Here is a 12,516-nt window from a genome sequence, read left to right on the forward strand (position 1 = left end):
GATATGAGGAGAGGGGGGTCCTATAGTGCACCATAATGAAGCTGATATGAGGAGAGGGGGTCCTATAGTGCACCATAATGAAGCTGATATGAGGAGAGGGGGTCCTATAGTGCACCATAATGAAGCTGATATGAGGAGAGGGTCCCCTGGGGACACTTTAGAGGAGTACCTTGAGGGTAGTGAACAGAAATTAAGAGAGTCTCATGCTGTACCTTATACGCAATGCTGTTAAGGACTTTCATGGCCAGGTCAGAAACTTCCGGAAAGGGGTCGGCCGCCAGGTGTAGCAGCACTCTCCATATCTGAGTGTACACGCTGTTGAAGGACACACCTGGAGAAGAAGGGACAGACACACAACAGAGGACAATGTCATGCCGTGTCACTTTACGTAAAAACCTAGAACCAAACAAGGTGGTTGAGAGCGTGCTAAAAGGTTTCCTCCAACATTACGTGAACGTGTAAACAGCGTAGGAGAGAAACGCTGCCTTGCTGCTGGTGCAGGAGACCCAGAGTTTCTGCAGCAGGGACGCGTATTCATCAGCTGATGAAACAAGCGTGATGCAATATAATCTATCAGTGATCAGACAGTGACATTTAGGTTTCATCATCGAGCGTGATATAATGGCTATAAATCGTCAGTGGGGGGGATAGAGAGGAGGCGGGGCTTCTGTTTTTTCTATCCCCCTGGGAATTCACCCAATCAGATATGACATTAACATGCTGTTATTGTGTGTTTGTTCTGTCAATCATCCTCACTCTGCTTAAATGCACTCGTTCTTTTTGCCGTGTGCCAAATGTCATCACTTATGCGCGCACACACACATGCACACACACACACACACACACACAGACACACACAGACACACACAGACAGAGGGGGAACGAGTTCGTCCATGAATCGCTGTCTACATTAGGTCCTCAGATCATCCTGTTCCCGGAGTGCTGCTGTTGGTTGACTGCTGCGCTGTGCTAGGCTGAGTCTATGTTTGCTACCCCTGTGGTATTCAAAGGGTGTGTATTGTCATGTGTGTGTGTGTGTGTGTGTGTGTGTGTGTGTGTGTGTGTGTGTGTGTGTGTGTGTGTGTGTGTGTGTGTGTGTGTGTGTGTGTGTGTTAGTGTGAGAAAGCCTCAGTGCGGTTTCCAGTCATTGAGATTCAGTGTGTGTCTGCCATCTTACCCAATGATCAATTCAGGGAGTTTCTTAAACTCAAACTCTGGGGAAAACCCTTCACAAATGTGCACGCACACACACACACACACACACACACACACACACACACACACACACACACACCTACTTCTCTCTCCCTCATACACACAATCATCTTTCTCACACATCTCCTCACTCACTCACACACACACACCTCCTCACTCACACACACCACTTTCTCTCTTTTCTCAGACTCGAATCATCGCACCTCCGAGCTAAGAGCAAAGCCAAACACTCAAAGCTCATGACTGATCACATGATCAACTTTAAACTATAAACTATTCTAAGATCAGCTTCAAACTGAAAACTACTAAGATCAACTTCAAACTACAAACTGTTCTAAGATCAACTTCAAACTATTCTAAGATCAGCTTCAAACTGAAAACTGTTCCAAGATCAGCTTCAAACTACAAACCGTTCTAAGGTTTAGTTTCTACTGCCCCTTAATTCTCCACCATTATGGAGTGGGAGGAAACGCAAAACTGGTCTCAGATCAGAAGACAACGTTCTCATGTGAAGCCCAGCACACACCCACACATGCTTTACACAAGCTCAATTAAATCAAAATAATGGAGGCGGAGCACCGCCACAAGCGATTCATAATAATGGCTCATGTAAATGTATCTGTAATGAGAGCATTTAAATATTAATGAGAACCTATCGCAGTCATTTGGCTCCAGGACAGAACTATACACTATACAGGTTACTGTACTAATACGCTGACATCACACTTTCTTGACCGGTGGCTTTTGGGTTCAGGATTGGGTTCACTTTAGTGTGTGTGTGTGTGTGTGTGTGTGTGTGTGTGTGTGTGTGTGTGTGTGTGTGTATATTCTGTAACCACAAATGAGTGCCTCACACTTCTTTTTGGGATTTTTGCCCACTCCTCCTAGTAAAACTCCACGAGTTGAGGCAGTGACATCTGACATGTACGGCCCGCTTCAGATCTTCCCACAGCATTTCTATGGGATTGAGGTCTGAACATTGACTGGGTCAATCCAGAGTGCAAATTACTTCTGTTAAGCCATTCCTCTGCAGTTTGTCTTTGTTGTTGTTGTCTTTGTTGCATAATCCTTTTCCATCCTCACTTCAACTCTCTGACTGATGGCAGAATATTCTCGTAAAGAACTTGCCGATTGGCCTCGGAATTGATGGTTCCCTGGATAACATGGAGTCGTCCAGGTCCAGAGGCAGAAAGGCCCAGACCTTCACATCTCCACCAACATGCTTCACTGTTGGGAGGAGGTTCTTCTCTTTATATGCAGTATTGACTTTTCTACAAACATGGTGCCTGTGACTGTGGCCAAATAATTCAATTTTGGACTCATCTGTCCAGAGAATGGACTTCCAGAAAGCCTCTGGTTTGCTCTCTGGCAAAGTTTAACTGAGCAACTTTGTTCTTTCTTGAGAGCTGAGACTTTCTTATAGCAACTCTCCCATGATTGACCTGTCTATTGATTTTTCGCCTGATTGTAGACACGTGTACATTTCCTCTCTGGAGGTGATGTGTGGGTTGGCCTTTACCTGAATTCTTACTGTTCTGGTGCTTCTTGGTCTAAGTTTTGATGGCCATCCACTTCTGGGCATTGTTGATCTGTGTGCATTGGCACTACAGTGGTTTTGGTTGGTTTCCTCTCCCTTTTAATCAGTGTGGCTCAAATGTTTTCCCAAGGATGTCTCATTTGATTGGTCTCATTTAATATACACACACACACACACACACACACACACAAACTATATTGCTCACATACGAGCTTAAGTGACATCCCATTCCTAATCCATAGGGTTCCAACGTTAGTCCACCCTTTGTAAATAGAGATGCTTCAACATGAGGTCACATGCTGACATTGGGCGAGAAGGTCTGTCTCTCAGTCTCTGCTCTGATTCATCCCAAAGGTGTTCTATTGGGTTGAGGTCAGGACTCTGTGCAGGCACAGTCATGTTGGAAGAGGAAGGGGCCAGCTCCAAACTGTTCCCACAAAGTTGGGATCATGGAATTGTCCAAAATGTCTTGGTATGCTGAAGCATTCAGAGTTCCTTTCACTGGGACTAAGGGGCCAAGCCCAGCTCCTGAAAAACAACCCCACACCATAATCCCACCTCCACCACACTTTACACTTGGCAATGCAGTCAGACAAGTACCGTTCTCCTGTTAAGCTCCAACCACAGACCATCAGATTGCCAAATGGAGAAGTGCAATCTGTCACTCCAGGGAACGCTTTAAACTACTGCATCCGACGTTTTGCACAAGATGGCTTGGATGCAGCTGCTCGACCATGGAAACCCATTCCATGAAGCTCTCTGCACAATGTTCTTGAGCTAATCTGAAGGCCACACGAAGCCTGGACAAGCGTGCACCGATGAGCCGCAGTCAGTGGTGACGTCTTCGGAGAACAAACTGAAAGTTGCAGAGAATGAACTGAACTGCATCAGCTACTGCTGGGGGTCACTTTGTGCTTTTGTGTTGTAAGGGATCAAGTCAAATGGCCCTACAGAGCCTGACGCAGCATTATAAGGGTGCCCGGGCCTCTGCTGATTGGTGGAAAGAGGTCATGTGGCATATAGGCACAGGTTCCTGCTGCCATCCTGTTGGGATGTGAGGAGTCTCCCGTTAAAACAAGAATACCTAAACCTCAGCATGTCAAACTGATCTGGGAGTTTTACAACAGCAATATCGTGGTGACGAGACACACATACACACACGTGAAATGAACACACACATGCATTCAACACACCAGAACTCTAAAGGTAGTGTAATATCTCATCATCGTGCTATCATGCTAGTCCTAGCTTGCTGTACTGCAGCCTCCACTGTGTAGAATTTACTGGGCATGTTGGCCAGCTTGAATTACCACCACCATTATTTGCCAAAAACATAAATTACAATGTACTGGGCTTCAGGCTTTTACTGCTCCTTTCACGCCGACCCAACGACCACAAACGCTGGTGTCGACCAATGGTGAGGCTGGAATGTTCTCTACCAGTCACACGGCTCATCTGGACCAGCTGGTGTTTAGAGCACTGCTGTTTCTTGGTGTTTGCTTGGTGGCTATGGGCGTGTATAACAAACGCTTCCAGCCCCCAGCACCGCCCCCCACACGTGAGTGGACGGTATGCTCTACTGGTGCCCCCACCCTCCCTCCCATAGCAGCCCTCAGATGGAGGTTATGTAAGATGGGGTAGATAGAGGGGGGAAAGAAAGGGAAGAGGAGGAAAGAGGCTGAAAGGGGGCTGTAGAAAAGAGGTGGTGGGGCGTAGAGTCCTCGGGCTCCACCCAGGCAGAAGATAAAAAAGAAGAAGCTGAGAGAAGAGGTGACAGAGAGAGGGGACATTTATAAAGAGTTATAACACTGCAAGACCCAAAAACGTAGTGGTTCTGGCCATAAAACAACAGGACACTGGGTATATCACCTGACCAGAGACTAATATTAAATACAGAAACATTGTGGCAAAGAACACACCCAATTGGACTATAAACCAGAGACCTGCCTAAGCTTGTGTGTGTGTGTGTGTGTGTGTGTGTGTGCACATGCATGCACACACACACGCGCGCACGCACACACACACACACACACACACACACACACACACACACACACACACACACACACACACACACACACACACACACACACACACACAAATGAACGACACTGGCAGGAAATCACCCTCGATTGCAGACTCCAGACTCCGTCAAACCAGTTCCTGCTTCCCTCTTCATTTGAATTGATTCATCGACAGTAACTGAAATCAATAACATACGAAGTGCTGTATGCATCATTACTTGTTATTTTGACAATGCTTTGGCACTACCTTATGTAAACGTGTGTGTGTGTTTGGGGGAGAGAGAAAGAACGAGAGATAAGCAAAGAGAATGAGATACGGAGACGTAGAACAAAACAGAAGAGCCAAAACCAGCTGAGGACAACTTGCTCAGGAGCAAAGTGTGTAGGAGTCTGCTGATTGGTTAAAAGCCACAGAAGAATGCTGATTGGTTAATGGGCAAGTGAAATAACCCAAAAGCTAAAAGTGACGAGAATGGAAGAGATGAAACACATCACTTGCAATAATCCTGTCTTAACGTCTCTGACAAAGAGCCCCATAAACCCAGCACGGCTGGTGGAGGCATATTACCTTATATACCATCACAGGCACCGAGAGGGACAATTCTGAACAGAACGGGACCCTAAAAGCCCCTCAAATCCACAGATACTGACGAGGGATTATGAGCACAAAGCAGAAATGTCACTTAAAAAGGCAAGGAGAGGAGAGAGAGAGAGAGAGAGTGAGAGAGAGAGAGAGAGAAAGTGAGAGAAGGTGTGAGAGTGAGAAAGAGTGAGAGCAAGAAAGAAAAAGCAGGAGAGAGTACAAAAAGAAGCAATTGCAATAGAGAGAGAGAGAGAGTGAGAGAGAGAGAGAGAAAGAGAGAGAGAGTGTGTGTTTTATCTGCTGCCTCTCAACAGCTCTTACATGCACGATTTCAGAGATGGAACCGTGAGTTCAAAATAGTTCAAAATACCTGGGAGGAAAACCAAACAAATCTGGGAAACAAAAACAACGACCGACACCTCAAAAAGCACCTGGAGTAGCGTGGGGGCGCCAGGGCCAAGCAGCACGCGCAGCAGCACGGGCCAGAGAGCTGCGCTTCGCCACCTCATAAACGGCCTCTTCGTAAATAAACCCCGTAAATAAACTCGCGGCGGTCTGGCGGTCGGCCGCTGCTCCAGCGTGAAGCCTCAGTGATCCGCATTAGAACTGGCCTCCGCACCTCAGAGCAGTGACCCCAAAAAGGCCAACGTGCTGACCGTGAACCAGAGTGCCGTAGGCCGTCAACATCTCATTTGCATAGCGGCAATCGCCGGCCTACCGATTCTCTCTCATGGCCGTCAGTGATTATTAATGCTGTAGGCGTCTGCATTACTTCCCCCATTGCATTACGTTACATGACATAAGTGACATGGTACATTTTTTTAGTGTCTGTTTCCTGAAGGAAGGTAAGAGTTATGCCTGTTTGACTTGCTGGGCACGTTCCGTCTATGTTTTTCTGACCCCAGTATCTCAGATAACTAGAAATAAATAAGAACTGACATGTGTGTCAGTCTGGTCAGACACCACACAGAAGGTGAAAAAAATATATATATTGGGTGTTAAGTGAAATCTGGCAGGTGGCGTTCAGATGGTCGCTGACCCGCTGTTCTAGAAGCTTCCATGGTAACTACTGGAAGGGGGCGGGTGTGAAGGCATGGGACTTAGGACTGCAGTCAGAAAGAGGGTTCGGTTCTCCACAGGGACAGTAAGTGGCGTCTCTCTGCTTTCTCACTCTCACACACACACGTACACACACACACACACACCTCAGAGCCTCAGACTGCTGGGGGAGAGAGGACACCCTCAGACTCCAGCAGCACACTGAATAGAGGCTCCCTCGCTCGTTGGCCTTTTCTGCTGCGCCTGCTGTTTTGCTGGAGTGAAACTGATAAAGCGACTCCCTGATGGAGACTAATGGGTGGAGGTCAGTAATACTGCTTACATATCGTTACTGTTTCTCTCTAACAGAGCAGGGTGGTGCGTGGTGGGCGTGGACCAGAGATGGGCACAAAGACACTGAAACACCACTTGAAACTTCATAAGACACATGAAAACCCACCCGGGTAGGTTTGTTTAATTTATGTTAGACACTTAGCCATCATTGTAGCTAGCGTAGCCCCAATTAGCGTAGTAGCCACTTATCAACAAACAGAGCAACCATCGACATTTTTACTTAACTGTAAAAAAATTATAAATTATTTTGCTTGCCATAAATGTTGTTTTACAGGAGTAATACATGTGTAAATTAATGTCCAAGTCTCATCTGTCTTAATGAGAACTTTTTTCCCGTAATGATACAATTGTTTACTTTGACGCTAGTAGGCTACCTCTATAACAGATGTTCGTCCCCAAATATCGACCAACACGTTAAGGTCGTTTTACACCGAGACAAATAACCGTCGCAGAATGAAAATGAGCGTTATATACGGTTTTGAGCATGCAAAATTACACCAATGTGATCCAGATTTGATTTTGTTTTTAAGTTTAAATTTAATTCTAACAGGACAGTCACAGTCTGGTGGTTAGAGAACGAGTTGTGGGTGGTTTGATTTCCAGGCCCTAGGCCATGACTGAAGTGCCCTTGAGCAAGGCACTTATTAAACCCTTAAGGCACTTAAAGTGCTAGGGCTGCCCACTCCTCTGGGCATGTGTGCACCACAGCCCCCTAGTGATCACTAGTGTGTGTGTGTGTGTGTGTGTGTGTGTGTGTGTGTGTGTGTGTGTGTGTGTGTGTGTGTTCTCACTACACAGATGGGTAAATGCAGAGGACTAATTCTGATTGGGGTGAAAATTACAACGGGGGACTGCCGACAGTAGAAGCTAACAAGGTAATATACACAAAATAATAATAAAAAAACTCATCTCATATCCCCAAGCGTTTCTTGGTGTTGACTTGACTCTTGACTTGGACTCTAGCTTAAAGACTCATGACCAGACTTAGCATCTAGCCTAAAAACGCGTGACTTGACTCGGACTTGAAATCTGCGACTTTTGAACATCTCTGGCGAAGACCCCTCTGTACGATAGCAGAGCGTTAGCCTCTGTGGGCTAGCGGGGTTCGTGTCGCGGTGTGCGCGTCATGTGGTGTGACTGCGTCTCTGCTCACCGATCAGCGAGTTGAGGGAGGAGTAGGAGCTGACGCGTCTCATCTTGTCGATGGTCTCGAAGGAGAGGAGGTACTCGTCGTTGTCGGGGCTGCCCAGGGTGCTGCTGGCACTGCTGCTGGCGCTGAGGTTGCCAGGTGAAAAGGTCACAGGCCCACCTGGAACACATGCACACACAACTTTACACACACACACACGCGCACGCAACTGCTTGGCCAATATACCAGAGGGACTGTTGCTCGGCTGGATGGAACTGAATATCAACTAAACAAATACCGAGAGTAGTGCTTTTAGCCACACTAGTTTTTATCCACAAACTTGCCAACAGTTTGATTCTGATCTAATCTAATCTAATCTAATCTAAAATAATCTAATAATCTGGACCAGACAGGTTTCTAGATGATTCAGAGGAGTCTCTCCACTCTGCAAGTTTCTAAATGATCCTTTCACACAAACTTGAATTACGTCAAGATTCAGTTACAATGGAGATTAAAATATAGGAATCCTTTTCTGGCCCTGAGTGATGACAGAATATGATGTTAACACACAGGGCTGATGTCAGAAGCCACAGAACATTTGCGCTGTCTTCTTGCGCGTCAGCAACGACAGGGCCAGAGATGTTCAGCTTAACGATTTTAAGAGGTCACAGTCCAAATGTCATTCCAACTTCCCCTCCACTCCGTTCTGCACTTTTCCCTCGAGGTTAATGGCAATTACATCAGAACAAACAACTATCTTGTCTCATTAAAACAAACGAAGGCTGAAGTCACTGCAGGCAGTGTTTTTGTAGACCGAGGCCAAGTAAGTCAATCTGACTCTAGTCCCCTTGGATATGGGATCTGCTAAAAGAATGAGGCGAAGAGTGCAGACAGGAAAAAGTGGGGATTACAATGTCCTGCAGGTGGAGAAAAGATTCGGAAGAATCTGGAACATTCTGGCACATGGGGATAATAACGGGTCAGGGGTTAATAACGGGTCAGGGGTTAGATGCCAGCTGGTGCATGCGAGCAGCTCACCCTCCTCGTTGAGGTTGAGGTTCTGCAGGCTCTTGTTGAGGTTGCGGGCAGTGGTGGCCGCTCGGATGTTGGTGTAGGAGTTAACGGGTCGCAGGCGCGGCAGGGTCGGGCCGTCCCTCACCGGAGTCAGGTTACCAGGCTCTGGAGAGTGGCAATTCGCCACTTACGGTTAGGGAAATAACAGCCTTCCTCAACATGTCCCGAGAAAGACAGAGCACTGAAAGAGTGATTTTGATTGTGTGTGCCATTTGAAGGTGTCTGAGGGCTATAGGAACTGCACTGAGTCAGCAGAAAGACTTTATTGATGGGTTCAATTGACTCGGGGTAAGTCAAATAAAGGCTAATTGCAGAAATGTTGAAATATTTATTTAGAACTGCTGTGCCCAGTTCTGTTTGCAACGTTTAAAGCTACAGTCAGCACACTTATGCTGCATGCTGACCATCCATTTAATCATCACGTTTGGGCTGGGATAAGGTGAATTCCATGACACCTTGGGATTATAACCATCATTATAACATATTAAATGGCCACGTTGGACACAGAAATTCATCTCTAAGAGTCACAGGATACAGTTGCATTGGCCATACCATATATGATTGTATTTTTTTTATAGCTTGTGAAGGGGGATGTTCAATGCACCATTGTACAGGTGAGTCTGACCATTAATGTGGAGGTGGGGATGGGGGGAGATATGTGTGTGTGTGTGTGTGTGTGTGTGTGTGGGGGGGGGGGGGGGGGGTGGTGGTGGCTTGTACCTGTAGTGTTGCCAGGTGAGGGCGCTGCATAGTTTTTCTCCTCCTCCATGAACTGTAGTGCCACTGTGCAGAAGTTACTCTCATACTGGACCACCAGGTGACTCAGAGCCACAACCAGCTCCTGTAATGGTTAACAACCGCTAGAACAGTTAAGAAATGATAATATATGAATATGGGCACAAATCAACGCACATGCACACAGGAATAGCAGGTTAACACCGGTTAGACAAGGAAAAACACATAGATAAGCTAGTCTAGGTACACCAGTATGGAGAAGGTAGTGCAGGAATGACAACAGAGGTAGGATAATGTGGGTATGCTAGCACATTTAAGCTAGAGTGGGTATACTACATGGGTAAGCTAATGCGGGTATGCTAGCATGGGTAAGCTAGTGTGGGTATGCTAGCCCATGCAAGCTAATGTGGGTATTTTAGCATGGGTAAGCTAGTGCGGGTAAGCTAGTGTGGGTATGCTAGTGTGGGGATGCTAGCGTGGGTATGCTAGCATGGGTAGCTAGTGTGGGTATGCTAGTACAGGTAAGCTAGTGTGGGTATAATAGCACAGAAGCAAATGTGCCAGAACACTTTAGCTAATACGGTCGTCCTAACACATGTAAGCCAGTCCAGCACAGCCAGTGCCGATGCAGGTGTGCTTGAGCAATTAAGCTAACGCAGGCACAGGTAAGCTAGCACAGAAAAAAACATTAGCAAAGGTGAGTCTGCAGCTGCAGGTGGAGGTTGTGCTGCTCCTTACCTTCCTGACCACAGGGCTGCCGTCGTTGATGAGTTGGGCCAGCATCATGGCCACGTTGTGGTCGATGGTGGTGGAATGGTCGGTCCGCTCGGCCGAGTTCCCCACGAACGTCCCCAGGGCAAACACGGCCGCGCACCGCACCTGTGCAACACAGCTGGGAGTCAGCACAGCACTGCAGACTTTACATGCACCGCCAGAGGAGTCGTGTTAAAATGGTCCTACACTTTCACTTCTACCAGTACAGGAACAATTTTAATCACTACCCCTGCAAATGTAAACGAGTTATCCTATTAAAGAGTTACTATTAAAGTTCAGGATAAAGAGTTTCCCTAGTTAAGGAGTTACCCTAAAGTAAAGGAGTTATCTTAATGTATAGGAGTTATCCTAATGTAAAGGAGTTACCCTAATTTAAAGTTAAGGAGTTTCCCAATAAAATTTGTTCCAGGGCTTTCTGGGCCTCAAGGATCCCCCGACAGTCCACATTTCTGCACTGACCCAACTCCCAGCACCACTGAGCCAGGAATCCAATGATGATTTTGATTGGTTGGTTCAGATGTTTTGGACTTGGGTTCAGTTCAGATCTGCAATGTTCTTTATTATAGATCAGTGGGGGACAGCAAAAATGTTGACTGGACTTGGAAACATGGGCCTTTTCAACCAACACTATGCTTTTACTCTGGTCATAAAGCACTAACCAAACTGGAGATGGTCACATTTTGACCAAACTAAGACTAGAAGTGAACAGAAACGATGCGTTGGACCTGGAGGAACTCCAAAACTTAGTTTTTTTACTTCAAATTATTATTTCCTGTTTGAACTGTTCTGTTCACAACCCACTTCACATATCTGAAATCATCGCTGCACTTCTTGAAATCCCAATAAAATCCCAGTTTTGCTCAGGGGGACGTTCCGGGGGGGGGTGTTGGCGTCAGCTCCGGATGGGTACCTCCGGGATGGGGTCGGACAGGAGGCTGTAGAGCTTTTCGTGGGCGCTGTCCCGTACCCCGCACCAGCGGGCTGAATCAAAGTTCTGCCAGATCCGGCCCAGGCAGATGGCCACCCACTGGCGGAGGAGCGGGTGGGGGTCGCTCAGCTGCTCCAGGCAGATGGCGATCAGGTTACCCTGCAAACAGGCCTCCTGCAGGGCAGGGAAGATAGGGCGACGCGGGAGGTTAGCGGGTCTGTGTGTAGCCAGAGAGCACAGCACTCGCTCACAGAAACACGCAGAGGTCAAGTTCACACTGAAACTCTTGGCACGTATCTGAGAATACACAAGGCACCACTGGAACTCGGTAGAAACAAACAAACAAGAAAAAGCAGGATCCCGTTAAATACATCATTCCCATTAAATCGTTAAACCCTTTATCGGGTAGAACCTCGAATCAAAGCCACGTTCCTGAAAACAGGTCACATCCCAGTATATTGCAGAGAGTAATAACTGCAAGCCCATCTCTTAATAACCTCATGATATGCCTCACGAGGAACAGTCAGGTCCAATTCTGCAGGACACTGCAGTTTAGTTATGTGGTACAACATGATGTCGTGATGTTTAGTGATGTGGTACCACGTGATGTCGAGTCCTGTGAGCGTTGGAATGGGAAAACTTTGAACTAGTTGGGCTCTGGGTTTAACAAACAGCACTGGTAGGTTATTCTGGAACACAGCAAGACACTGCAGGGTCTCAGAGTTTAACTAGAACAAAAGTGTCATCACTGACGCAGGACAGATCAGAACAGACATCCTTTGTTGTGGTTTTTTTTGCTACTGTACGCACACTCTCGTCCAGAAGACGAGCGGAGCACGTTTGTCGTAGCTCACGAACCCACCTGTCCTGTGTTGTAGTTGTTGACGATCACGGCCAAAATGAAGACAGCCATGGTCCGGTGCTCCGCCTGGCAAACAAGTCAGGGCACAATGAGTCATGCAAACAGAAGTATCAATGAATCACTCCGTACAAAACAAAAAAAAGACATATAAGAAATAAACACCAAGATGGAAACAGATGAATTAATGAATCATTCCGTAAAAAAAATTATAAAACAAAACATAAGAAACAAAGACCAAGACCAAGTCTCTCTTGTGCTGGTTG

The 12,516-nt window shown here is 46.7% G+C and overlaps 1 protein-coding gene and 1 long non-coding RNA gene across 2 annotated transcripts in view; one reads left to right on the plus strand and one right to left on the minus strand.

Moving 5' to 3' along the window:
- rptor (regulatory associated protein of MTOR, complex 1) overlaps window positions 1–12,516 on the minus strand; it is a 127,880-nt gene that overhangs the window by 41,205 nt on the left and 74,159 nt on the right. Inside the window, 7 exon segments of the mRNA XM_077015489.1 lie at window positions 213–331; window positions 7,905–8,060; window positions 8,919–9,059; window positions 9,675–9,795; window positions 10,428–10,568; window positions 11,374–11,565; window positions 12,254–12,319. Of these exon segments, the coding sequence (XP_076871604.1) occupies window positions 213–331; window positions 7,905–8,060; window positions 8,919–9,059; window positions 9,675–9,795; window positions 10,428–10,568; window positions 11,374–11,565; window positions 12,254–12,319 (936 nt within the window).
- LOC143521948 (uncharacterized) lies at window positions 6,579–8,032 on the plus strand. Its single transcript, XR_013132876.1, has 2 exons — window positions 6,579–6,722; window positions 7,550–8,032. It is a non-coding gene; the product is annotated as an uncharacterized LOC143521948 (long non-coding RNA).

Source organism: Brachyhypopomus gauderio, chromosome 8, assembly GCF_052324685.1.
Source record: "Brachyhypopomus gauderio isolate BG-103 chromosome 8, BGAUD_0.2, whole genome shotgun sequence".
Lineage (NCBI taxonomy): Eukaryota > Metazoa > Chordata > Actinopteri > Gymnotiformes > Hypopomidae > Brachyhypopomus > Brachyhypopomus gauderio.